Source organism: Diceros bicornis, chromosome 20 (assembly GCF_020826845.1).
Source record: "Diceros bicornis minor isolate mBicDic1 chromosome 20, mDicBic1.mat.cur, whole genome shotgun sequence".
Classification (NCBI taxonomy): Eukaryota; Metazoa; Chordata; class Mammalia; order Perissodactyla; family Rhinocerotidae; genus Diceros; species Diceros bicornis.
The window spans coordinates 55,841,333-55,866,171 of record NC_080759.1 but is presented as its reverse complement, the minus strand read 5'-3'; the positions used below and the strand labels follow the sequence as shown (position 1 = coordinate 55,866,171).

At 47.2% G+C, this 24,839-nt stretch overlaps 1 protein-coding gene across 1 annotated transcript; it reads right to left on the bottom strand.

Moving 5' to 3' along the window:
* Positions 1 to 619: 619 nt before the first annotated feature.
* On the bottom strand, positions 620 to 14,843 carry CFAP90 (cilia and flagella associated protein 90). Its single transcript, XM_058563499.1, has 3 exons — positions 14,643 to 14,843; positions 2,727 to 2,843; positions 620 to 1,100 (listed from the first exon to the last, which is right to left on the bottom strand). The coding sequence occupies exons 1-3, from the start codon at positions 14,787 to 14,789 to the stop codon at positions 921 to 923; spliced, it is 444 nt and encodes a 147-aa protein (XP_058419482.1). The 5' UTR covers positions 14,790 to 14,843; the 3' UTR covers positions 620 to 920.
* Between the last annotated feature and the right edge of the window lie 9,996 nt (positions 14,844 to 24,839).

Here is a 24,839-nt window from a genome sequence, read left to right as displayed (position 1 = left end):
TCACTTTAAAGACGAGGAAATGTGGGCTCAAACAGGTGAAATGACTTGCCTACACCTACACATGCAGCCAGAAAATAAGGAGCCAGAATTTTACCCGCCTGCCAAAGTCCAGTCTCTTCTCATGACCTGTGGCTGCTTCATCCCTGAGGAGGGACGGCGGCATTGCTGGCCACCGAAGCCACCCATCCTTACTAGCGCTTTTGTCCCCAATTGTGCAAAATTCTGTTATTGCAGCTCAGACCTCTGGGGGGGGGAGTGTTGTAGTATCTAGAGTTCAATTGTGCCAAAAGGCGATTTCATGACATCTCCTCCAGGAGAAAGGAAAACTGAGTATTTACTATTTGTGCTATCAGGCAGTGCTGGAGAGCAGCAGAGCATTGCCTGATACAGTGCTGGAAGGGGAGAGGATGGCACAAAAAGATAGGCAGGGTCCGCTCTGCTGTGCACAGGGTCAGTGGCTAGGAATCGGAATTGACTCTACGGCACTAACAAAATCAGGCAGTAGTGGTTTCCATAACTGTTAAGAAAAGTAACTGCACACCACTCCCTTGAGTGCCTCCCCGAAAAAGTCTTGCAAATGTCCAGAGGCAGTGATCAAAAATCAACCCAACCATTGTCAAGTGAGAACAAAGTTTTCATTTTATTTGGGTGCTCACAATGGATCAGTCTCCAGCATCATTTCATCTGAAATAATTATATTTGAAAACCATCACACTAGATTTTTTTAAACATCATAAGTATCAAAGGAGTTTGGCCAGGTTCTTCACCAAGGCAGCATGAGAGAAAGTGGCTTGTGGCCCCGTCCTTCCCACTGTTGAGGTGCAGCAGAGGCATCAGGCCAGCTCTGAGATGTCGGCAAGGGGGGAATAAGGCCACCTCACTTGCCCGTGGGTTGTGAGGTTCAGGCCACAGGGAGGGCGTCAAGCTGGAGAAATGTGCCCAAAGCCGGGCGCCTTGATGCTGAGGATATCATTCTTGCGGTAGAAGTCGGCCCTCACATGGTTGGCGCGGCCGTGGTCCCGGTTCAGAGGCTCCACCGGCTGCTGTATGCGCTTCCCATAGACGGAGGACGTCAGCACCCCGACTGGCCTCTCCCACTCCTGTACAGGGGGCACATCAGGACACAGGTCAGCACACGCCCCCCTTGTCAGCACGGCTGCCCCTCCACTGGCCTGTGTCCAGGAAGCTGTTCCCGCTAGGGTCACCTGCACACCTGCATCCTGTCTCCACCAGGGCTTCTCGGGGGCTACTCCACGCTGATGCCAGGGGGACCTCTTAAACTACGTCAGACGCTGTCCCCTCTGCTCAGAGCCTCCAGGGTCCTCAAGTCGTTCAGAGGACAGGCAAGGTCTCGCCCTGGGCACCAGGTATCCTCTGACTTCAGGTTCATGTTCTTCCTGCCTCTCCTCCCTTCTCCCTTCCTTCTCCTGCCTGCCTCTCTTCTCTCCTGCCTTCTTCCTTTGCCCAAATACACATCTCTCCTGTCCCCTCTTCATCTCCTCCCATCTCCCCAGCCCCCACCTCATCTGCCAGCCCCCCCATCTTCCAGGTGCCCCCTCATCCCTTTCACTTTCCCCATCCCCATAAAAGGCTTTATTTCTCTGCATACCACTTACCACTACCTGGACTTCAGTTCATTATTTATTTGGCTTTCATTTTTCTGTTTCCTTGGGGGAATGTCAGCTCTAAGAGGACAGAGACTTTTACTTCCTTTATGCTCAGTAGGACACGGGAGGTGCTCAAAAGCTCTGACTGGATATAAGTAACGCTAGTCATGTTCTTATGAAAGAAAAGCACTAACTTCATACTAACTCGGAATGAATTAACACAAACAAAAATGATAGCAAAAATTGTAATGTCTGTGACTTAAATGGTAATACCTCATAGTACCTCCTTCACTTAATTTCACATCAAAATAAAAAGTTTCATTGAAAGTGACATGGTGGCATTCTTAAACAGTAACAGCCACAGGCAAAAATCTGATGATCCAGAAAGAATCCCACTGGAAACTTTTTCGTTCTGATTTCTGTGTGTTGTATAAAAGATTATGATATTTATTCAGCATCTGACTTTTAACAAACATGCTGTCCTCAGATCAGACTTTGTGGAGACAGTGTCTGAATGTGGAAAGGCAGCAGGAGGGTCTAGCCCAGCAGGCTGAGGGGCTGACCACGCTAAGGAGGTATACAACCTCCTCACACCTGTACCCTGCTGTGACCATGACCTCCTCACTCTGTGAGTTTTGCTCCTTCTGTTCGTCACCACCTCTGTAGCTGATTACAAGCAAAGCCCTCTCTTTCAGAAAATCAAAGATAAAAGAGGAACTGTGCTATATGTGGTGGTCATAGTGGCCTGGTCCCCAAACTTGGGAGATATTTGCTTGTGTGTGTGGTTTTATCCCTGGAAAGACAGTGTCCCTAGGGGAACTATGACAGCCAGGACTCAGAGGTTAAGCAAAGACCTATTTTATCTGTTGAAAAAGACTTCTTAGTTTTGCTCTCATTAAATTCTTAAGTTCTACAGAATGAACCAACAGAGTCTTAACAATTAATATACAATAATATGAAAGAACAGATTGAGCTATAATAGTAGCTGAGTCTTAGCTTCCTGGCACAGTAAGCCACATACAGGAGAGTTACACACAGCAAACTGAACACAACAGTAAGTAGGTATACACAAACACACAGTTACTCTAACACCTTGTTAATATCCTGTCTTAATATTACCTCCTCGTTGACATGAAGTCCCAGACTTTTTGCATGTTCTCTGTCATCTCGGTGCAATTTTTGATTATAACCAGGGTTCTTCTTAAAAACACAGTCATAGAGGGAAATGATTCCTGTCTGGGAATAAAAAGAGAAAGAAAGCCACGAGTTTACTTTAAGGCTGAGCCATTGAAGCCTCCTTCGTGGAGCAATACTCCGTGTTGCTAGCCAATCGGCAGGCTGAGTGCAAAGCCCTCTCTAGAGAAACGAAAATATTTTCTTTAATCATATGTGGTAGCTATAACAAGTGTAATTCATATATATTTGAAATATATGTTTGTATATTATACATGTATGTATACATATGTATAATATACACGTATATATCAAACATATATAAAATAGACACATATGTATCAAACATAGATATAAAACACACACACGGCTTTGATATATTAGACAATGATCCAGTTGACAGAGCTGTCATCTGTAATATCTCCATTTTTTCATCTCAACTTTTTCTTAATACAAAAATAAATCTGCCTTATTTGGTATCTAGCAAAAGGAAAAGAAATTCATGTGTTAGCTGATCATTAATATTCGCCTCATAAGTCAGGCTGTCATTTATGTTCCTCAGCCAAGGGCCAGTGGCCCTGAGTCCGGCCAGCAGCAGATCCAGACATGCCGTCTCACTGGGATTTGGGAGCACCGGGTCTGTAACCTGTGCTTGTTTTTGTTGTTTTTTCTCTTTTTTCTGGGTAGTAATGCTAGAATGATGTCCTCCAACTGCACGACACGGAGGTGGAAGGTAAACAGTGAAAAGGATGCCTGACGTGGGCATCATCTGTTGGAAAACCGCGTACCGCCCATTCCCGCTGACTGTGGGAACTCAGAGGTGCTGGCAGCAATAGGGATGACTAGGGTGTGATGTACCTTCAACCCAGCCTTGACAAATGGTTCACAGGTCATCTGTCCTGTGCAAGACATGCTGCTCCTGCTAGGGGCATCCTGAAGATAACTCAGACCTGGCTCCTGTCCTGGCACAATTAGCCGTCCAGTAAGGAAAACAAGGTGGTCTTTTAAAATCAGGACTTTTAAGGTTCCTAAGAATCCCAGTGTTAACACGCTGAACATTCCAGTGACAGCAGGAATCCCGGTTGGCCTAAGTCACTCCAAGCAGCTTAGAGGCAGGAGCCATGGATTCCACGTCTGTGCCCTGCTGGCCATTAACGAGGTCCCCGCAGACGAGCTTCTTCTCCACGTTGTCTTCACTCACACGCACTCAGCTTCTGGGTCTGTTCATGCATTGGTTTGGCTGGCCCCAGCCTTCACCATTCCGGAAGGCAACCTACAGTATAGCTCATGTACTCATAGGGTTAAAAACAAAAAGCCCAGATCAATGGAGAGGTGGTACATTACCAGCATTTGGTTCTATGAAAATTGGCTAAGTATGGGAAAAATGTAAACTTGAGTCTTCACATCACTTTATAGACAAAAGTAAATTCTGGATGAATTAGAAAAATCAGTGAAAAGACAACCCATGAGGGACTTTCCACCCATGAAGGCAGTGGGGGAAATGTCACAAAGAAAATGTCAATCACTTTGACTCTATAAAATGCAGACATTTGCTTATCAAATAAAATTAAAACTTAAAACAATTTAGGAAATAACAGAGAATTCTCAATACCTTTAACATACATAGTATAGGATGCTCACTGGATGGGTGGGGTGCTTGCTTCCAAACTGGAGAGGATAGGCAAACCTTGCAGCAAACCTTTTTTGGGTGAGCCACCAGGCCAGAGGGCCCTGCAGTGATGCAACGGAAGCTCACTCTGCAGGCATGATGGGGGACAAATTCTCCAAAGAAGCATGCTGGCCTTCTGTGATGGGAGCTACGCAATGTAGACCCTTCCCTTTGGGGTTCAGAGCCTCTGGCCAGGCCCGGCTGAAGCCAGCAGGCAGACACAAACAGTAACTTGATACCGCATTGCCCCCACACCCACTTACACACAACAATTTAAGCTGGGCTCTTGGTCATAATCTAGATGTCCTGTTGTGGCTGGAATCCCTCCTGGCCTGGCTGACCCTGTGAAATGGGTGTGTTTCGGGAGAACAGCTGCAGTGTGCAGCAGAAAGACCTGGTCCCTGGGACTGAGCACCTGGGTGACAGCTGCACCCATGGCAGGAGGTGCCCTCTTCTCCTGCACCCTGAGAACCTTGGGCCAAAGAGGAGGTGACTGCAGGATCCTCAGTTCCCACAGCGCTCCCTGCCGGTGACCAGCTGTGCCCAGGACTGAGGGACAGTCCCGCCAGAAGGGGGCAGCACTGACAGCAGTGGATACAGGGATCCTCCAGGAACTGCCCGTCTTGTGCTGCCTTCTGCAGGCGTCTATTTAGACCTGACCCTTCTGAACTGAGTAGGACCCCTGGGGTTCCCGAACCTGTCCTGGGAGAAAGACTGAAGAGGGAAGAATGGACTCAAGAACAGAAGGAGAATTCAATCACTGTTATCTGAATGAGAAAAAAAATGTTGCTTCATTTAGTTCCCTATGCTGGAAACCACTACAATATGCAGCTTTACAGGATAATTCCTATTTCTTCTCATTCTAATCAGTTCTCCTAAAATACTCGATAAAAGTAACACCTATAAGCAGCAATGCCTCCCTCTCACCCTCAGGATTAGCTACCAAGAGACTACTATATCTTAGAAGTCTTTATTAGGAATCTCTCTGCTGATGGATGCGATCAGAATCTCTCTTCTTTGTGGGGATTTTGCATATTCAGAACTTTCCAGACTAAAAACAAGTTTTTCTGCCATTGAAAAATAAGAGAAAAAAGAAAAAAAATTTAATGCCAGGCAGGCAGGCTCTCAGCAATGTGACTGTCCAATTCTAATGCCTAATCAAACTGAAAACCTGTCTTTTCCTGGATTTTAATTCTTAATCTTTCTTCTTTCATTTTGTCCTTCATTCCTTTATGGTTTGAAGCCAAATTACATTGATAAAAGCCCATCTGGATTTAGCTGCTATCACAGAACAGAGCTTCGGGGTTTACTGGTGTTTTGCTATTAAAATCTCTCAAGGGATTCCTCTATTTCACACATGACATTGCTCTTAAAAAAACAAAGCAAAACAGAGCCCATTTATTTTTCCTCTTGTGATCTCCCTTTGTCCCTTTGGGTTTTGAGTACTGTTAAAATGGGGTATGGTCTTATTCTGGTCATAGTGTCTGATCATCTGTCATCAGTTTCTCCCCTGGCAAAGCCCACTCCGTTAAATCACCCCAGTCTATAGCCCTGGGCCGATGCTGTAAGTGGAGTGGAGGCCTTCAGTTTTCAACCTCCAACACACAGTAGGTCTACAATAGTGCAAGGTACTCTACTAGGCTCCAGGACAGACATAGGGAGTCCCTACCTTAAAGGAGAACACAGACTGAGGATGGAAATAAACCCATTAATTAAACACTACAACATAATCCAAATGGAGTAACAGAGGGACGCACAAAGTACAGTGGTGCCAAAGAAGGAAGGACAAGCTTCCATCTGGGCTGGGAAGTGGATGTGACTGAAGTCAATATAGGAGGGACGGCACCACTATGGCTAGAGCCCCTGGGAAGTAACCTCCCTGGGCGTTATGGGTTGAACTGCATCCTCCAAAAATTCGCATGTGGAAGTGCTAACCCCTACTACCTCAGAAGGTGACCTTATTTAGAAATAAGGTCATTGAAGATGCAATTAGTTAAGATGAAGTCATACTGGGGTAGGGGAGGCCCCTAATCCAATAAGACTGGGGTCCTTATAAAAAATTTGGACACAGACATAGACACACAGAAAGGGAAGACACCGTGAAGAGCCACAGGGAGAAGAGGTCATCTAAAAGCCAAGGAGAAAGGCCTGGAACAGATCCTTCCTCACAGCCCTCAAAAGGAACCAACCCTACAGATACCTTGATTTTGGACTTCCAGCCTCCAGAACTGTCAGACAATAAATTTCTGTTGTTGAAACCACCCAGTCTGTGGAACTTCATTACTACAGCTCTAGCAAACACACTTGGTAAGGGAAAGTAGCCATCTTTTGAACAATGGAAAGTAAGGATGGAGGTAAAGTAAAGTTATTGCAGTGGGCCAGAGACCCAACCTTGGAGCGCTCTGCCCCAGGTAAACTGAACTGGTAGACATCACCAATATTCAATTCTCCTCTACTCCTGACTACACAAAGGATTAATCTTCCATGCTCCTTTAGGTCAGTGAAGCCACGTGACCAGTTCTAACCAAGGAGCTATGAGTGGAGGCAACATGTGACTCTTTAGTCAGAAGCATTTAAGAGCCAGTGCTCAGGGAACTCCTGAGGCTTCATATCAGGATATGAAGTTCCATCGTGGTTGCTGAGTGTCTGTACTGGGCAGAGCTACCCTGCTGATCCCTGTTGGACATTGAGCATAAGAAATAAGCCTTGTTTTAGGCCATTGAGACTTAGGGGTTGTTTATTACTGCAGCATAAATAATCTAGCTTATCATGACAAAGGCAAGCGGACAAATGAGGAAGTACAGGCCTACCACCTCTGGTCCACAAGGGGCCATCTCTGGGGATGTGGGCTTTTATTATGCCCAGCGCCTCCTCCCAGCCTTGGAAGCTCTCCTCCTCCCAGAAGTTACACACACTCTCACACAAATAACTGGGGTAAGATTTTGAGCAAACTGAGACCCAAGTCCTTTCTTTTCCCCTCCCTTTCAGACCATGATATAGCCATATGATCAGCAGTTTTGTTCAGGCATTATTTTCACTTTTTTCTTTTGCTGAGGAAGATTGGCTCTGAGCTAACATTTGTGCCCATCTTCCTTTATTTTGTATGTGGGATGCGACCACAGGATGGCTTGATGAGCAGTGTGTCAGTCTGCACCCAGGATTTGAACCCGTGAACCCTGGGCCGCCAAAGCGGAGCTTGCGAACTTAACCACTATGCCACAGGGCCAGCCTCCCAGTTTTCACTATGTTTAATGGATCTGTTGTTGGCAGTGGTTGCCTAAAGCAAAGCGCTGCAACCTGCTGCCTTTATTTACCCTTGACTTGAAATCAACAATCTCCTCCTCCTGATTTTGTGTCAGTTTCACATTGGAGCTGTACCCTGAGTCAGAGTTCTGCATTAGTCTGTCTGCTCAACTTGCCAAGAGGAGACTCGGTGATGGTGCAGCCACCTGTCTTCCCTCTTCCATTGATGACAGCCTCCCGCTTGACTCCCCCCTACCCAGCAATTCACATCACAGGAAGAAAGAGCCATCTACAGGGGCTGAAACTCCAAACTAATCTTACATGTTCCTCTTGGTCAAATATATTGGGGAAAATGCTGTTTCTTTTCTTGTGTCATTTGCTTGTGGTACTCCTTAAGAGGGAATGATTTTGAAAAAAATGTCCCAGATATATTGTTAAAAGAAAAGAGCAAGCTGCAAATATACATATGTGGCTGTGTGATCTTGTGTGTGTGAACATGTTCCTATAAAAAAAAGTTAGACACATATCACTGGATTCATATACACACAATGGAAAGACAGGCACCACATGCTCACACAGGCGATTATGATTGGGAAGAACACTTATTCCCCACTACCAGTGTTTCCTTCCACCCAGAAGGAATTCTGCTAGAAGGACTCGCATGGTCTCCTCTCACTCACTCCTTCCTCCCTCGTTCATGACCTGCCCCTTCCTAGGATCTACCTGCCCTGCAGAAAGACACTCAGCCCCACGCCCCAGGCCTTATGTTTTCCAGGGGCAGGTCACTGAACAGTGCAAGTGCAATTAGCCTGGACCATTCCCAATTTTGATCCCTGAGGAGAGGAGCAAGGCCAAGGATAACCAAACAGCAGATAATCCAAAAGGAAACCTCTACTTAGTCCAAGAGGCTAATCTTATAAATCAGTGACTTGTCCCTTTATTTAAAAAAATCTGCAGTCCAGGGCTGGCCCCGTGGCTTAGCGGTTAAGTGCACGCGCTCCGCTACTGGCGGCCCGGGGTTCGGATCCCGGGCGTGCACCGACGTACCGCTTCTCCGGCCATGCTGAGGCTGCGTCCCACATACAGCAACTAGAAGGATGTGCAGCTATGACATACAACTATCTACTGGGGCTTTGGGGGAAAAAATAAATAAATAAATAAATAAAATTATTAAAAAAAAAATTTGCAGTCCATTCATTCAGTTCATTTGTTCACACAGCTGGTATTTACGAAGCACCAACTATGACACGGGCACTGTTTAGATTGCTGAGGACAGAGCAGCGGTAAAAATAAATCCCCGCCCTCACAGAGCTCACATTTAGCGGGAGAAAAAAACAACAGATAACTAAGTAAAATATTTACTAGGTTAGATACTAAGGGTGCAAAGACAAAGAACAGGCGGTAGGGAAGGGAAGTGGACGTGCAGGGTGGTCATGATCTCATTGGGCTAGCACACACTTTGACTGGAAGGCATGTGGGTGCAAGAGTCTGCTGGATAACAGAGAGAAACTTGCCTAGATTTTAGCAGGTAGAGCAGCAACAGAACTGTAGCTTACCCCCCTCCACAGCCCCCAGGAGTGGCCGAGCGTGTGAAGCAGATGTGCTTGGTGCCTAAAGGTGAAGAGGCTCCACACAGGAGGTGCTCAGGGGAGCTCGTGTTGAGCCTTCCTGTAGACTGGACCCTGGCACAGGCCCCCCAGAGAGTCCCCTTTGCACCTCTGGCAGTCAACACGCATGTTATATTTACAAAGTTCTTGGTTGCACTGGGCGAAGGGAAGCTCAGTGATCAGGAGAGTAAAGAAAAAGCCAGCCCCTCACCTCTGTGTCTCCATCACACACCACACACCAAGAAGGAAAGTGGGCTAATACCACCAGAGCTAAGGTGGGGCTTTCCGAGCAAAGCTTTGCTCAAGACAGAGCTCTCCACAATCCACCTTAGCATGAAGGAAAGCAAATTCTAAAACCGCCTAGGAATTTTTTCTTAAATGTAACTCTTAGACTTTGAGAAATGTAATCAAAACCTTCATAAAAGAGCATTCTCCTTTGACTCGGCTTTCCCATTTCAGCAGCAGAAATGTTGCACAAGACAGAGGAAGAAAAATATAATTTAAAAACACCATTGAACTGAATTTGCTTTGCTGTCTGGAATATATTTTACAGGAAAAGTCCAAGCGGCTAGAGAACCTTAGTGAGCAGGTCAGGGGTTGATAGTGTTTCAGCTGGTGGCTTTAGATGACAAATTTCTCTTAAGACCCAGGGCATTACTGGGGCTTTAAAGTGTGCTGCCTCGAGAGTATTAACTTTGGGCTCAGGGGAGATGCCTTAGAGGATTAGAAGCCTCCAGATTGACACTTAGATTACCTGCCTCACTCGTATTCATCTCCAAGAATGAACGAGGGTGGGGGATATAAGAGACTGGGATCCCTGGGACCCAACCCTCAGTGAAAGGAAACTCTAATAATCACTAACAAAAGCAAATAATAGTAATAATAATAGCTCTTACATTAGGCTTACTATGTGCCACTTTACACCCATTAATTAAATTAATTCCCACAAGAGCTCCATGCAGTTGGTACTGTTCAATCCCTGTTTCATAGATGGGTGTTTGTGACTTGGGCAATCTGAACAGCTAGTCAACATGGAGCCAATATTTTACCCAGGACTCCTCGGCCTGTGCTACTGACTAACGAATCACTAAGTGTGCCACACAGTAATTGACTTAAGAGCTAATTCTGCGTTTCTTCTCAGCTTTGAGTGGAGCCTGGAATTACTTAGAGTGAATTTAGGAGGAGCTGAGTCCCCAGCAAACCTGTGATATGGAGTTTACCCTCTTTAGTCCAAATGATCTTAAGGTCAGAGAATTAGCTTTTGGAGTCCTGCAGCTGATTAAATACCAGTTCACATAATGCCCAGGAAGGTGTTATTACCATTAGGCGGCTAGCTTGCAAATGGGCTTTGAAATGCCTTTTGCTGTTCTTGCTGCTTTTAAGGCTCTTGTATTTAGGAAGAATATCTCTGCTGCATCATTGTCTTCCATGTGACACTAAAGGCCTCAGGACTTGAATTTGCCTGTAACCCCAGCTATCAAAACTCACTGAATTTTTTTTCCTTAAAATCTATTTTGCATTAATTTGTTCTAAGACCCATCCCTACCTTCCAGGGGCAGTAATACATTAGAGCAGGGGGTGGCATGTGTTTTCTGTAAAGGGGCAGATAGTCACTGTTTTAGGCTTTCAGGTCCCATGGTCTCTGTTGCAACTACTCAACTCTTTGTGGGAGCCACAGACAATACTAAACAAATGGCTGTGTGACTGTGTTCTAATAAAACTTTATTTATTAAAACAGGTGGCAGGCTAGATTGGGCCCAGGGCCCTTCATGTGCTGATCCCTGCATTAGAGAGGCACACTTCCTGCCTACTCCTGATCTCCTTCCTAGTACAGAGCCCTGGTCACTTCATACCTTGGGCCTCTCTCTGCCCTTTAGTTGATTTGGCCCGGAAAGGTAGAGCCACATATCAGACTGGCGAATTTAGGAATTCACCAATTTGGAAGAATAAATGGGGCCTCCCAGATTCAACTCTGCCTCTTTTCCCTTGGTGGTGTCTGGCCCACAGGAGGTAGAGGTTCTGCTCTGCTTTTTCTGGAGCCCACAGCTGTGGTGGCTGGGTGCTTCAGTGACCCAAAACCCATTTGCCCAGGGTCCTTAGCAGTCTCCTGTAACCTGGCTTTTATCTCTGATAAATACGTATCTTGGCTCCCATCTGCTTAGTCTTTTGCCTTATTTCTCAATAGCCTCAAGGTGGTAATTAACAGGACCCCTCAAAGATACACATAAAACGGTTTTATGTAAATATTTCATCACATCAATAAGCAGACAAAATTTATATTCTCTCAATAAAACAGCACAGACCAATTTGAAACACCAAGAGTCCTTGCTTTTTGGCTGGTTCTCTCATGCTGTGCATTAATACTATGCGTGTGGGAGATGAAGAAAGGAAATCTCAACTAAATTGGAGTCGGGAAGGCCTGTAGGGGAACTCTCACCCCTATCAAACAGCATCAGTCACTCCAGACAGGAAGACACAGAGGCTTGCACCTCCTTAGGAAGTACAACTACTTTACTACCGAAAGAAGATTTCTCTCTCTGCTGGCCAACAGCCCAGCCAATGAGAAGTGCTGCAGCTCAGCCAATGAGAAGCCATTGCCACCCAGAACTGTTATTTTCCTCCAATGGACTTTCATTTAGAACAGCCCCTCCCTACTCCCCATTTTGCTCAATAAACCCAAGCCCCTTCCTTCGTCTCTCCAGATTTGCTTATGGTTCACCATAGCATGCACATCCCAAATTGCAATTCTTTTGGCTATTCTCAAATAGCCACTTTGAGGATAAAATAATTGGCCAATTGGCTTTTTAAGTTGATACATGAGTCATAAATTCATTGGCAATGATATGTTTTATATACTTAAATTGTATAATTCACTTAATAAATAAAATTATTTACAGATAAAAGTTCTCACAAAACATATTGCTCATGGGAGGGAAAAGTATGAGGTTCATAGTGGCAATGAGGTTGGGAACCATTGCTCTAAATCCCCCTCTGTCTTCATACCCCGTGGATATTCAAGCCTAGGAGAGTCAGCAAACACAGAGACAGATGTGTTGCAGTCCTCTTTCTTCCTCCTGTCTTTTCATCGTTCCATGTTGCTCAAAGCCAAGCAGAGAGATGGCTTGGCTCTAGATACAACAGATCCTCCTAGCTGAGGTGTATGTGTTAGTTTCCTAGGGCTGCCCTAAACAAAGTACCCAGACTGGGAAGCTGAAACAACAGAAATTTACTGCTTCACAGTTCTGGCCGCCAGAAGTCTGAGATCAAGGTGTCAGCAGGGCTGGTTCCTTCTGAGAGCTATGAGTGAAGGATTTGTTCCCAGCCTTTCTCCTCAGCTTGTAGAAGACAGTCTTCTCCCTATCTATTCACATCATCTTCCCTCTATGCATGTCTGTCTCTGTGTCCAAATTTCCCCTTTTTTACAAGGAGACCAGTCATATTGGAGTAGGTACCCCCTGATGACCTTACTTTGATTACCTCTGTTAAGACCCTGTCTCCAAATAAGGTCACATTCTGAGGTGCTGGGGATTAGGACCCTAACATAAGAATTTTAGGGGGACACAATCCAATCCGTGACAGTTATCTGAACTAGAAACTATTGCCGCTGTTGGTAAGGCTGAGCTCCATGACCTTCTCTTACATTTCACCTGTGGCAAGTACTCAACTGTGAGCTGACCTGATCTGAATGGGGATTCATCTGGCCTCCCTTGACTGTGGGTGAGGAGGAGTAAAGGAAGAATGCATTCTGTGGGAATACCTTATACTATACGAGGGAAAGACCGCCTTCCTCCCAGGCACGTGGTAAATCTGCAGCCCTCTCTGGGCCACTCATTGTCTCTGCAGGCTGAGCGTCCCCAATTAATCTTCCTTTTAATAATGATGTCCCTGCACCCTGAGCTGCAAGACACACTGCAGTAAGACACAGTGCAAGACATTTAGGAAAAACAACGAGAAGAAAGGAATAGACGACTCCCCACAAGTCCTTAATTTGCAGCTTTTTCTTTAGCTGCTTGGTGGCCTTCGCAAACCCGCAGGCTTTTCCCATGAGGCGCACGTGCCTGGGGGGGCCAGGCTAGAATCAAATGACCGCTCCCAGCCCCCTCTCCCTGCAGGCAGCTCTTCAGATCTGCCTCATGGTTGTCTTAGGTTTGCAAGCAGGCTTCTAGAAGTCACTGTGGCAATGCTTTCAGGCAGTGGCTGTTTCCCGACTACCCCGGCCTGCGGCAGACACATCCCAGAGGTAGCCGTGCCCCCGCCGGCCAGGCAGCCCCGGCGATCCCGAGACCCTCCTCCAGATCCTGGGCAGAGGAGTCATTTTGCTGTTCCTGGTAGTAGCAGAAGCCCGGCGGCTCTCCCCACTTCCCTGAAGAGCCCTCAGCCCTAACTCTCCCCCAAACGGCTCGGAACATCCACCTGAGCATTCCCGCGCCCCAACCCAACCCCGCATAGCCTGCCCCCAAGTCCGTTCTACCAGCTGAGCATACACCTACACACACCGGGCTCCGCCCTGCCCATCCTCTCTGGGGAGGGCGGGTCGACCTTCCTCTGGTGGTCGTGGTAGCTGTACTTTTTGGGGTCTGGCGTCCCGGAGGGACGCCGCTCTCCCACTCTCTCTCCCTCCGTGACTCTGAAGCCCCCTAATTTGTCTCCGTGCTCCCCGCCCCGGGCCCCCTCACGGGCTGTATAGTTCTGCCCCCAGAGTACTACTCCGGAGTTGCGGCCCGGTCCCAGGGCACACACCCCGCCAGACCCCGATCCCACCTACCCGGCGCCCTCCTCCCTCGCCCCCCGGCCCCCGCAGCCCTGCCCCAGACCGCCTCCCCAGCAATGTAACCCCGCCCCCAGCGCCCCACCCGGGGATTGCGGCCCCCTCCCCAGAGTCCCTCCCCCGGAGTGCGGCCCCGCCCCCAGCGCCCCTCCCCGGAGTGCACCCCGCCCCCAGCGCCCCTCCCCGGGATTGCGGCCCCGCCCCCAGCGCCCCTCTCCGGGAGTGCACCCCGCCCCCAGCACCCCTCCCGGGGGCGCGGCCCCGCCCGCTGCACCCCTCCCCGGGATTGCGCCCCGCCCCCAGCGCCCCTTCCCTGCAGTGCAGCCCCGCCCCCAGCGCCCTTTCCCCGGAGTGCACCTCGCCCCCAGCACCCCTCCCGGGGGTGCGGCCCCGATCTCATCCCTCTTGCCCAGCAGTGCAGCCCCGCACCCATCCCGTTCCCCCGGCACCCTCCCAGGCAGTAAAACTCCGTCCCCGCCCCCGCCCCCCTCCCCAGCCTCTCCCCCCACCTCTAGCAGTGCCGCCCGCCCCCCGCACCCCTCCCGGCCGCGCGGGCCGTGCCCGGAGCCGCTCACCTTGCCCCGGCGGTAGTAGTAGCTGTGCTCCTTGGGGTCCAGGCGCCGCGGCGGGACATAGCTGAAGGCGGACAGCGCCGAGATGGGCGGCGGCCGGGGCTCGCCCCGCAGCGTGGCGGCGGTGATCTCCTCCTCGTCGTCCTCCATCCCGCCCGCGGCCGCCGTGCTGGGTCTCGCCCGCCGAGGGGCCCAGTCCCAGTCGGTCCTCCGCAGCCTGCCCGGCGCCCGCGTTCGGAGGTCGCCTGGAAACTGCAGCCGCGGGACGCCGCCGGGGCCGCGGGGCGGGGCCAGGGGCGGGGCCGACCCTCCCCACCTCCCTCCTGGCACCTCCGGCCACACCTGGTCTTTCCTCCGCTGTGCGTTGGGTGGAGGGAGCCCCACCTGCTACAGCGGCTGCGTCGGCGGTCCCGGATGAGAGACGCCCCTGGGATCAGCAGTAAGCAACCTGCTTCCCTGTCCCCACGCAGTGTGGGTTCGTTCGCTCACAGACACTCGGTCCTCGGTCAGATAATGACTGCGCACCTACTGTGTGTCCGCAGTGGGGATGCAGCCTTGAGCCAAGCAGCCGGTGTCCACGGGGAGCTCTCAGTATGGTGGCAAAGACAGGTAATAGACGTGAAAAGACCAGTAACTTGAAGAGGGTCTAGAGCAGCGCCTCCCAGTAGGAACATGATGGGAGCCACACATGTAATTTAAAACTTTCTGGTAACGACACTAAAAAGGTGAAAAGACAGGTACAGTTAATTGTAATAATATATTTAACTCAGCATGGCCAGAACATTGTCATTTTAACATGTGGCACCCGTCACAGTTCAAGTGCTGGGTGGGCGCATGCGGCTGGTGGTTACAGCCTTGGCCAGCGCAGGTGTGGAGCTTGCATGAGTTAAATCAGCGTGATACGCCAGCTGGCAAAAGTCGGCTGCTCGGGGTGGGGCTCTAGCAAACGTGGTTATAGTGTCTCTCCTTCTGAATGCTGGTTCCATAGGTCTGAACCATCGCGGGGGCTGAAAATTCACTGAGCTGAAACTCATGATTCAATGAAAGCTTTTTTAAAAGTAGGGGGGGACAACAGAGGACAAAGCCGTGGGAAGTACTTTAACCAGGGTGCTCAGGGAAGGCCGGCCTCTGTGAGGAGGTGATATTGGAGCTGAAATAATGATAATAAGGAGCCAGATTTGTGAAAACGTGCTAGAAAGTCCCTTGCAAGCAGAGGGAGGAGCAGCTTCCGGGAGCCTGAGGCAGAGCCAACCTGCATGTGTTCCAAGGACAGCAAAAAAAGCAGGTGGCAGAGCTTCATGAAGACGAGGACACTGGTAGGAAGTGAAGGCGGGCAGGTAAGCAGGGGCCAGGCAGGCGCAGGAGAGCGTCCCACCGTCTCGCCCCTCCCTCTCACTGGAGTCTCTTCTCTGCAATTCTTTGATGCAGGCTGGTGGCTAAGTCCAAGGCACCTGGTGGTCCCTCTCTGTTGAGGTCTCCTTGTGTCTCCTGGAGGTCTTCCTGGGCAGGACTTAGACAACCCTGAGCCACCACTCTCTCTCACAGGCCCACATGAGGGCCTAAGAACCTTGTGTGTCGTCATTGCCCTAATAACCATCTCTTTGCTCCACTGGCAGGACAGATGAGTTGGGTATGAGTCAGACAAAGTTCAGACACCAATCCGTCATGTCCCCAAGCTTAAGGGGACACACGAGAGGCTGACATGTCCTTGGAGCTTGAGGACAGAGCACCACCACCTCTCCTACCTGTGAAGTGAAGGACAAGTTTAGCTCATCCTACCCCCATGGGCAAAGATTCTCATGGAAACACCAGCAAAAAAATAAAAATAAAAAAAAACTCTTATAAATCTACTACCTCCCCCAACCTCTCCAACCTCTCAAAGACAGGAGATAGGTCAGCTAACGGTCATGAGACTTTGCAAGCCTTGCATAAGTGATCTGATTGTCATACTTTGGAAAATGGAAGTAGTTGACACCCATCTTGAGAAGTCGGCTAAAACTGAGACTGAAATCGTTTCATTGTAAAATCCTCTTCCACAGCTATATGGAGGTGAATCTTAGCTTCTATTTCACTAGGTGACATTTCGTTCTGCGCTAGACCAACAGCTCTGGAGGGCAAGGCTACATACATACATCTTTTTCATCTTTGATGGCTCAAGCCTAGCATACAGTAGGTACTCCACAAATATTTGGTGACTAAAGAAATACAGTTGCTACAGTTTGGGTTCCTTCTAAAGGTGAGTTTGGGACAAGGACTTGGGTGCTCTTGCCTTATTTGGGAAATAATTCCAGGGAGCAGGAGTGAGGGACCAGGGGAGCGAGGGCAGCGGGAAAGTCAATATCAGGATGAATTATCAAGGTCACCATTGAAGACAGCTGGAGCTCCATCGTGCCCAGAACTTTCCGGGGAGCCTGGTGAACGCCTCTCAGAATCGTTACCAGATGATCATCATGGAGGCACCTTTTATGTCTTGCTCCCAGTCCTCCGGGGTTGAGACCTGCCCCTGGATTGCTCATTCTGGACCTTGTATGACTCTTGCCTGGTGCTGCGCAGGCTCCCCCGAAGCATCTCATCTCCTAGGTGTCAAAGAAGCCCTGGGGCTGACAGGAAAGGCATCTACCTGAGGTGTGATTCTGTTTTCAAGAGGTGAGTCATAGCCCCCTGAGGAAACAATAGGTAAGATGAACTTTGTGAGTTACAATTATCAAGAGGTTTTAGTTCCTTTTTTTTTTTTTAATCTTTTCCTATATAATCCTATTATGTATTCCAGGTACATGAGTGGAATACAAGGTCAAAGAGTCCAATTTGTGTAAGTCCGTCGTGTCTGTAACTTGTACTTGCAAAGTTCTGTGCAGAGGAACAGAAGGATAAAGGAATGAAACCCTACTCTCAAAGGAAGGGAATTAGTAACTGAAGAATGCAGACAGAGCACGAGTTAACTATGCAGGGGATCAGATCAGCTTAGTGTCAAGTAACAACCTCAGTTTTATGGGATGTTCATGTTCTGAATCCCATTCCAGCATCATGGAATTTACGCCGCTGCCTGGAGCTGACATAGGGTGAATGATGTTGCGCTGGTCTGGGCTGGGCTTACCTCGAGTGCCCTAAGTGCTGTTTATGTAGCCTGCCCTGCTCATCTCCCAGGACCTCTGCTACCTGCAGCCCCCATTGGAAGATGGGAGCGAACATGCTGGAGGGCGGCCTCGGCTGATGGAACTTGGACAGTTCACGGGAGTTCAGGAGATGCCTGGTCCAAGCTGCAGCTGAAACCCCACGCCATTCCTCTTGACTTCTGAGCAGAATGTAAGCCTGGAGAGAGCTGGTGGGAAGAACTCTCTCTGTTAATTTGAGGCAGGGAAGGAGAAAGCAAAGATGGCAGCTGTCATGTCACATGTCACATTAGCAGTAGCTTCAGCACAGCTTACCTGGCATATATGTTATGTTTATCATGAGTTCTCATAAACCCATACACTTTCTAAGTTCAGAAGAACCCTCTAGTTCTTTATGCTGATGAGAAAACTGAGATGTAGGCAGGTAAGTGACTTGATGCAGGTCACACAGCCAGTGGGTGCCCCTACTGAAAGGTGTACAAAATATTTGGAGAGGGAGGGGCTAGTCTGAGGGAAAGGTTTTCTCCTTGGGGCCTCAGACCATTCAGAGATGGGGTGTGGCCTGGACAAAGCACAAAGCTTTAGCCAGCGGTTCTGAGCCAGCACGCCTACGCAGCTGGGAAACGCAAACCATCCAGAGTTCCTTCTCTGCACCGTGTAAACCTTTGTTAACTGAGGTGGAGAGAGGAGGGGAAATCGCCTGTGAATACCTTAAAACAACAGCATCCTTTTTTGTTTTTGTTTTTTTAATTTTCTGTTGAAAATGCAAAAATTTTAAAACAGGGTTAATATCTCCATTTTAAATTTAAAAGCTTTTATAATTATTTTGCTTGTAAATTCCACCGTAAACTCATTTAAGTGGCGCGGCATAATTGGACTTTAATTCACAGGCTTTAAAACAGCTTAAAATTACTTGGATTAAGTATTTCTTTGCATTTGGCAGGTTTTATGATGGTTCAGAGTAAGAGGGAGAGATGCACAATCACACATATTTGTAACTAGCTAGAACTGCCCATCTGTATATCCATCACATTTAAAGGGCATTATGAACTCAAGGGTTATGAAATGACCCTCCTGCGGCACTGGTTTCCAAATCCCCCATCAGTCCTGTTTGACAGTGAGAAGACCAGCAAGATCCTGGTCCTGGAACAGGGGAGCCACAGCCCTTTCTCTAAACCGTCTTCACCGGATCTTGGGCACAGGCAGTGGTCCATGGTGGGGGTTAAACCAGCCTTTACCTTATCTGACGCCTCCTCCCAAGTAAAAAGGCATGAATACTGTCAGGAGATTTAGAAAGCCTGTTGGTCATCAGGTTTTTCCTGTAGGCTGGCTCATTCAATGGATGGAGTCCCTATGCATCACACTTATGAATCAAGACGTATAAATGTAAATTTAGTTTTGGTTTGTTCACCTTGATGATTTTGAAATAAAATGAATGTCATTGTATATGATGCCTAAAATGAAAAATCCCTGATACTGACAACTCTAGCAATGAGCAGCACCACCTTGCAGGAACCAGGGTTCCTTAGAGAGGGCTGACCCCAGGTCTAGAGAGGAAATGGTGAGCTTGGGGTATCCTCTTCTGTCAAGAAAATTTCAAAAACTGATGTGTCAAGGTCAAAAGGACAAATGGGCCCATCTGAAGGGTATCCCACTGGTCTAAAATGGGACAATTTAAGCATGAAAAAGATGACTGTAATCAATTGAAACACAGCAAATACATAAAATTTCATGAGCTCATAAATATCCTAAAACAAAAAAAACTGACCAGACCACCAACTCTTTATTCTAAACATTGATACGAGGAAAGAAACATATGTCTTGTTTTTTCTGTATAAACCTCATTTTAGGGTACACAAATGGTTGATGTGAGAAATTTCTTCTTTATAGATGAATACAAGTTAATAAAAGTAGAAGGAATAATAGAATTAGGAAATCATTTTTCTTTTAAACAACTAGTGGGATAAAGAATGCAGGCAATGATCATCAACAGATGCTACAGGCATTAAGACAAAGGTTGATGGAGACTCTACAGAGGATGGATCAGGTTGGTAATATAGGAACCCACTATCTGTCTTAATGAATATCACTAAGAGGGGACCATGGGACACTGTGGTGTGATGCAAAGCAAACACACAGCACCACTTCTGAGGCATCCTTGCCGAAAAAATTTAAGCTAAATCTAAGCAAGCCTCTGAATCTAACTTTTAGTTTAACAGGAAATATAGCGGAGAGAGGAACAAGTTAGATAACACCAAATCAGTACTGTGGGGCATTTTACAGGGCAGCTGGTCTAACGTCTCCAATAACTTAATGACACGAAGACTAGGGGAGGAAGGGGGCAGTTAGAGACATTAGAGACTTAAGACTTAGTGGTATAGCATCCAAAAGTAATATGTGGCCTTTGGATCTTGATTCAAACAAACCAACAGTAAAAAATTATTTTTGAGAAGCATAGGAAACTTAGAATCTAGACCTAGTATTAAATGATCATAGAGAATAATTATGAGTTTTGTTAGTTGTAACATTGATAGAATAGATAAAAAAGAAAAAAAATATTGGTTATGGATGCATACTGAAGTATTTAGGATAAAAGTGTATGATAATGTGAATTTCTCTACAAACATTCCAATAAAAAAAGGAAAAGAAAGTAAAAGAGAAGGAATAGATGAAACACGATTGGAAAATGTTGGTATTTTTTCATGCTGAATAAAAGGGCTTGTGGATTCACTGAACTATTCTTTCTATACACTTTCTTTCTGTGTGTTCAAAGTTTTCCATAATAAAAGTAAAAAACAGTAGTTATTAAGAGAGATTGTTTCTTGCAAACATCAGAACCCAAAATATCAGTTCAAGCCACAGATCGTGTGCCCTCTATGCCAGGGATTGTGGGAGGGGGTGGGGAGAAAGATTTTTTTCTGAGATGGATTAAAAATATATTAAGACAAAATTTCTTATGATGGAGTCCAACAGCCAAAGAACACAATCAAAAAGTTAGGCTTATTGCCTGTTGAGGCAAGGGAGACAGCACACCAGAAGAGGCAAACAGGGAGGACAGGGTGATTAGAGGATTAGGGTAAAATGGCTGAAGCCAGGTTGGAGAGACTCTCAGCTGAGCAAGTTCAGGTGTAAAAGGGTTAATGTGACGCCTGGCCTGAGAAACAGACTCAGGACACTCAAAGGTAAGATAAACGTGGGATATTGTGTCCAAACCCCCCTTAGCTGAAGCTCTGCATCTGGTTGGAAATTGAGGTTACTTTTTGTCAAAATGACCCATGTGGCTCAGATCCTATAGGCAACAGAGGGATGGTCCATTCTTACTGATAAGATTTCAAACGGCAAAGATTTTATAGAATGAGGTTTCTCAGCACAATGTCCTTGATGCTAATTAACAAGAGCGCTTGCCGCAGGTTTGGGGTGGTGCCCCAGGAGTATTAACCAGCATGTCAGTAGTATTCCTCTTCATAGAGCATTCCTGACATGCACCCTCACCACGAGTTGTAGTAATGAATCTTAACTGAGAATGCAACATAACACAAGTACCAATAAGAACAACCCAAAGGCTTACTGAGGACTTCCTATTTTCCAGGTACCGGCCAAGCAATTTACAAGGCATGTCTCATTCCACTATCCTGCGCTAAGTATTTAGACTACAAATGAGTCTGGGTGTGTTTCCAGTTTGGCGAAATCTCAGCTTTTGGAGACTAATTCACCCAGCTCACTTCCACGGGGCCAAGATCCCCTTGCTGCACTTGTACATAAAGTCTTCCAGTGGGTGTAGGTTTTGAAGAGGGAACTGACTGCCTACTTGTTTTCCCAGAATTCTATCAAAGAGGCTGAAATATGCTCCTTTCCTTTCTTTCTTCCATCTAACAATTGTTTACCAAGTCTCTATACACACCCAGGCGTACAAAGACTCGGCAGGTAGGATCCCAGTCTTCAAGGAACTTTCACTCCAGCAGGCGTCTCTTCATCCCAGGGTACCATTTACCCTCTCGTGTCTAGGTGGGCCTGGCTCAGGCAAAGTGTATTCCTTAATCCTTAAGAAGAAGGTAATGAAAATGCCTGTTTTGTTCAGGCAGATTGTCACCACACCCTTCCACGACTCCTGCCTCCCGCCACACACACGTGCACGCGCGCGCACACACACACACAGACACATACACCCATCAACTGCTGGAACACAATAAATGTCTTAAGCTTTGCTGTCCCCTAGAGGTAGGCTCGAAGAATATCACCGTGCTTCAGCGGTGATGCTTGCAAGTAAAACAATTTTTTTCACCCATTTCTCTTTTTTTGCGTTTATAGTCACGCACCACGTAACGACATTGGGGGCAACGATGGACTGTATATATGGTGGTGTCCCATAAGATCAGTACTATATAGCCTAGGTGTGTAAATACGCTAGGATGTTCGCACAACGACGAAATTGCCTAACGACACATTTCTCAGGATGTAAACCTGTCATTAAATGATGCGTGGCTGTACTTTTGAAAAACTATAGCAAGACTATGCCTTATTGAAAATTCTTATCAATATATGGTAACAAGAGCTCTTAGACTGGATATGTAATTTGAATAAACACATCACTTTTGCTTGTATAGGTAAACAAGAGGATTCAGTTTATAAGGACTTGGCTTTATAATTGTACAGAGCTTGTCAAATTCACCCGCTGATGAAACCATCAACCTTATATCTATTTATTTGCCTAAGTTATTTTCATGACATACACATACACATTTTCAGGATTAAACTTTGCTTTAAAACAAAATGCCAGTCAGGTTGAGCTTCCTTTCCTGTGACTAACCCTGTCTGCTTTGTGCTGGGCGCTGTGGCCATGCAATGCCTGGAATGCTCTCTCACCACATAGGCGCCTCCCTTCCTTCTAGAATTCAGCTGACAAATCACCCCACACAGCCTTTGCTCCCTCCCAGGCGGGCCTGAGGTCTTCTGCACTCCCAGAGTCTTGCACATTCTTCTGGTTGTCAGCCAGCTCATCACTGTGATCACCGCTCATTCCTGCTTCCCTTGGAGCTCTAGCCTTTAGTGGGTGCCCAGGATGATCAGAGCTCTTTGGTAAATGTTTGGTGAATGAGTGAATGAATGAATGAAGTGGGTAGGGGAGAGCCTCAGGAGAGAGAGGCTCAACAGAGGCTGTAACTAGAAGTGCAGAGGGAGGAGTATCTGATTCCGATGAGAGCAACAGGAAAAAGGTCACGATGGGTGAGAGAGATCTAGACAAACCGAAAAGGTGGAGGAAGAACATTTTAGGCTGTGCTTTTCCTTATCGTTTCTAATGGACCGTCACTACCTCTCTGGGTGGCTATTTAGTCCAGTGTCTCTCCCTCTTTAAACGTAAGCTCTTTACCTCGCCCCCACACTTCAGGGTTGCTTCACACCCAGGGTTGAGCCGAGTCACGGTGGGGGGCACAGTGCAGGTGGGCTGGCCCAGAGACTGGGAGTGAGGCCACAGGGCCCAGGGACACATCAGCAGCAATGGCTTCTCTCCTGTTCAATCTCCATTTGCTCCCACTGTCTCTTTCCTTCTCTGGAATTGGAAGCATAGACTTTACAGAATGATCTTAGGGCTCATCTAGTCTCCATTTCCTGTTCTAAAGATAAACAGACCCAAAAAGATAAAGTGAAGTACACAGCATGATGGGGTGGTTCAGACCAACTAATGCTGGCTAACGTAGGTTTACTCTGCTCTAGGCACTTTCCTAAGAGTTTTATGTATATTAACTCATTCTCATTCCAACCTGCTACGGGTTATAGCCTCCCAAAAAGCTCTATCGATGTCCTAACCCAGTACCTGTGAATGTGACCTTATCTCGACATAGGGTCTTTGCAGATTAATCAAGTTAAGATGAGGTCATTAAGGTGGGCTCTCACCCCATATGGCTGGAGTCCTTGGAAAGAGAGAAATTTGGACACACGCACACACACAGGGAGACGCCAGGTGAAGACACAGAGACACACACTCAGGGAGATACCAGGCGAACATGGAGGCAGAGATTGGAGTGATGCTGCCACAAACCAAGGAACCCCTGGGGCCACCAGAAGCTGGAAGAAGCAAGAGAGGATCCTGCCCTAGAGGCTTCCGAGGGTGCATGGCCCTGCCACCACCTTGATTTCGGAATTCTAGACCCCAGAACTGTGAGAAAATAAATTTGTTGTTTTAAGCCACCCAGTTTGTGGTCCTGTGTTGCAGCAGTCCCAGGAAATTATTTACAACCCCATTATCATTTATGATTATCCCTGAGGAAACTGAGGCCCATGGTCACTCAGCTAGCGGAGAAGCTGGAACTCAAGCCCAGGCTAGATTCTTCATCACTATGCTCTACTGCTTCTCAAGACCAGATTCAAGTCTTCATTCACCACTTGTGATTAATGAAATGATGGGTACGACAGGCATCCTCTCTGAGCTGGTCCACTGATCTGTGAAGTGGGACCACCACCTCAATCAGATGGCTGGGAGGCTCACAGGAGCGGGATGCTGAAGTACTCAGCAAGGGCTCACACAGCGAGTGACTGTTACACAGCAGCTCCCTCCCTCTCCTCGTCAAGGTCGCAGAACGAGCTGGTGGAAGGACCCAAGTCTCCAACTCCAGGGCTCCTTCTACTCCACCAGTCTGCCTCCTCGCTCTCCTCTCCCCGGAGACATCCCCCTGACCGTAATAGGACAACGAGGCATCTGCAATGAACTGGAGACAATTTAATCCATTTTTGATTTAGAGTTTAGAAGTTTCTGCCTCCACTCAAACACCCTCCAAAAAACGTTACCTAAATTAAGTTGCTTTTCAAAACGAAAACAAGATAAAAGCTCCCACACTAACATATTTTCTTATTAACTAAACGGTTATCTCTGCATAAGTCCATAATTACATGTTTATATGCAAAGTACTAGTCTATTTCTCATTGCTCCTTCTCCTTACCATATATTACTTCCTATAACAAAATGTAAAAGAACATGGGAGATAACATTTCTTCCTTCTATTTGTTAGAAGAGGAAGTAAGGGTCTTGAAAGAGCATAATATTTTCTGTTAGCAGACAACTATTAGAAAACAAAAGATTTAAAAATAACAACAC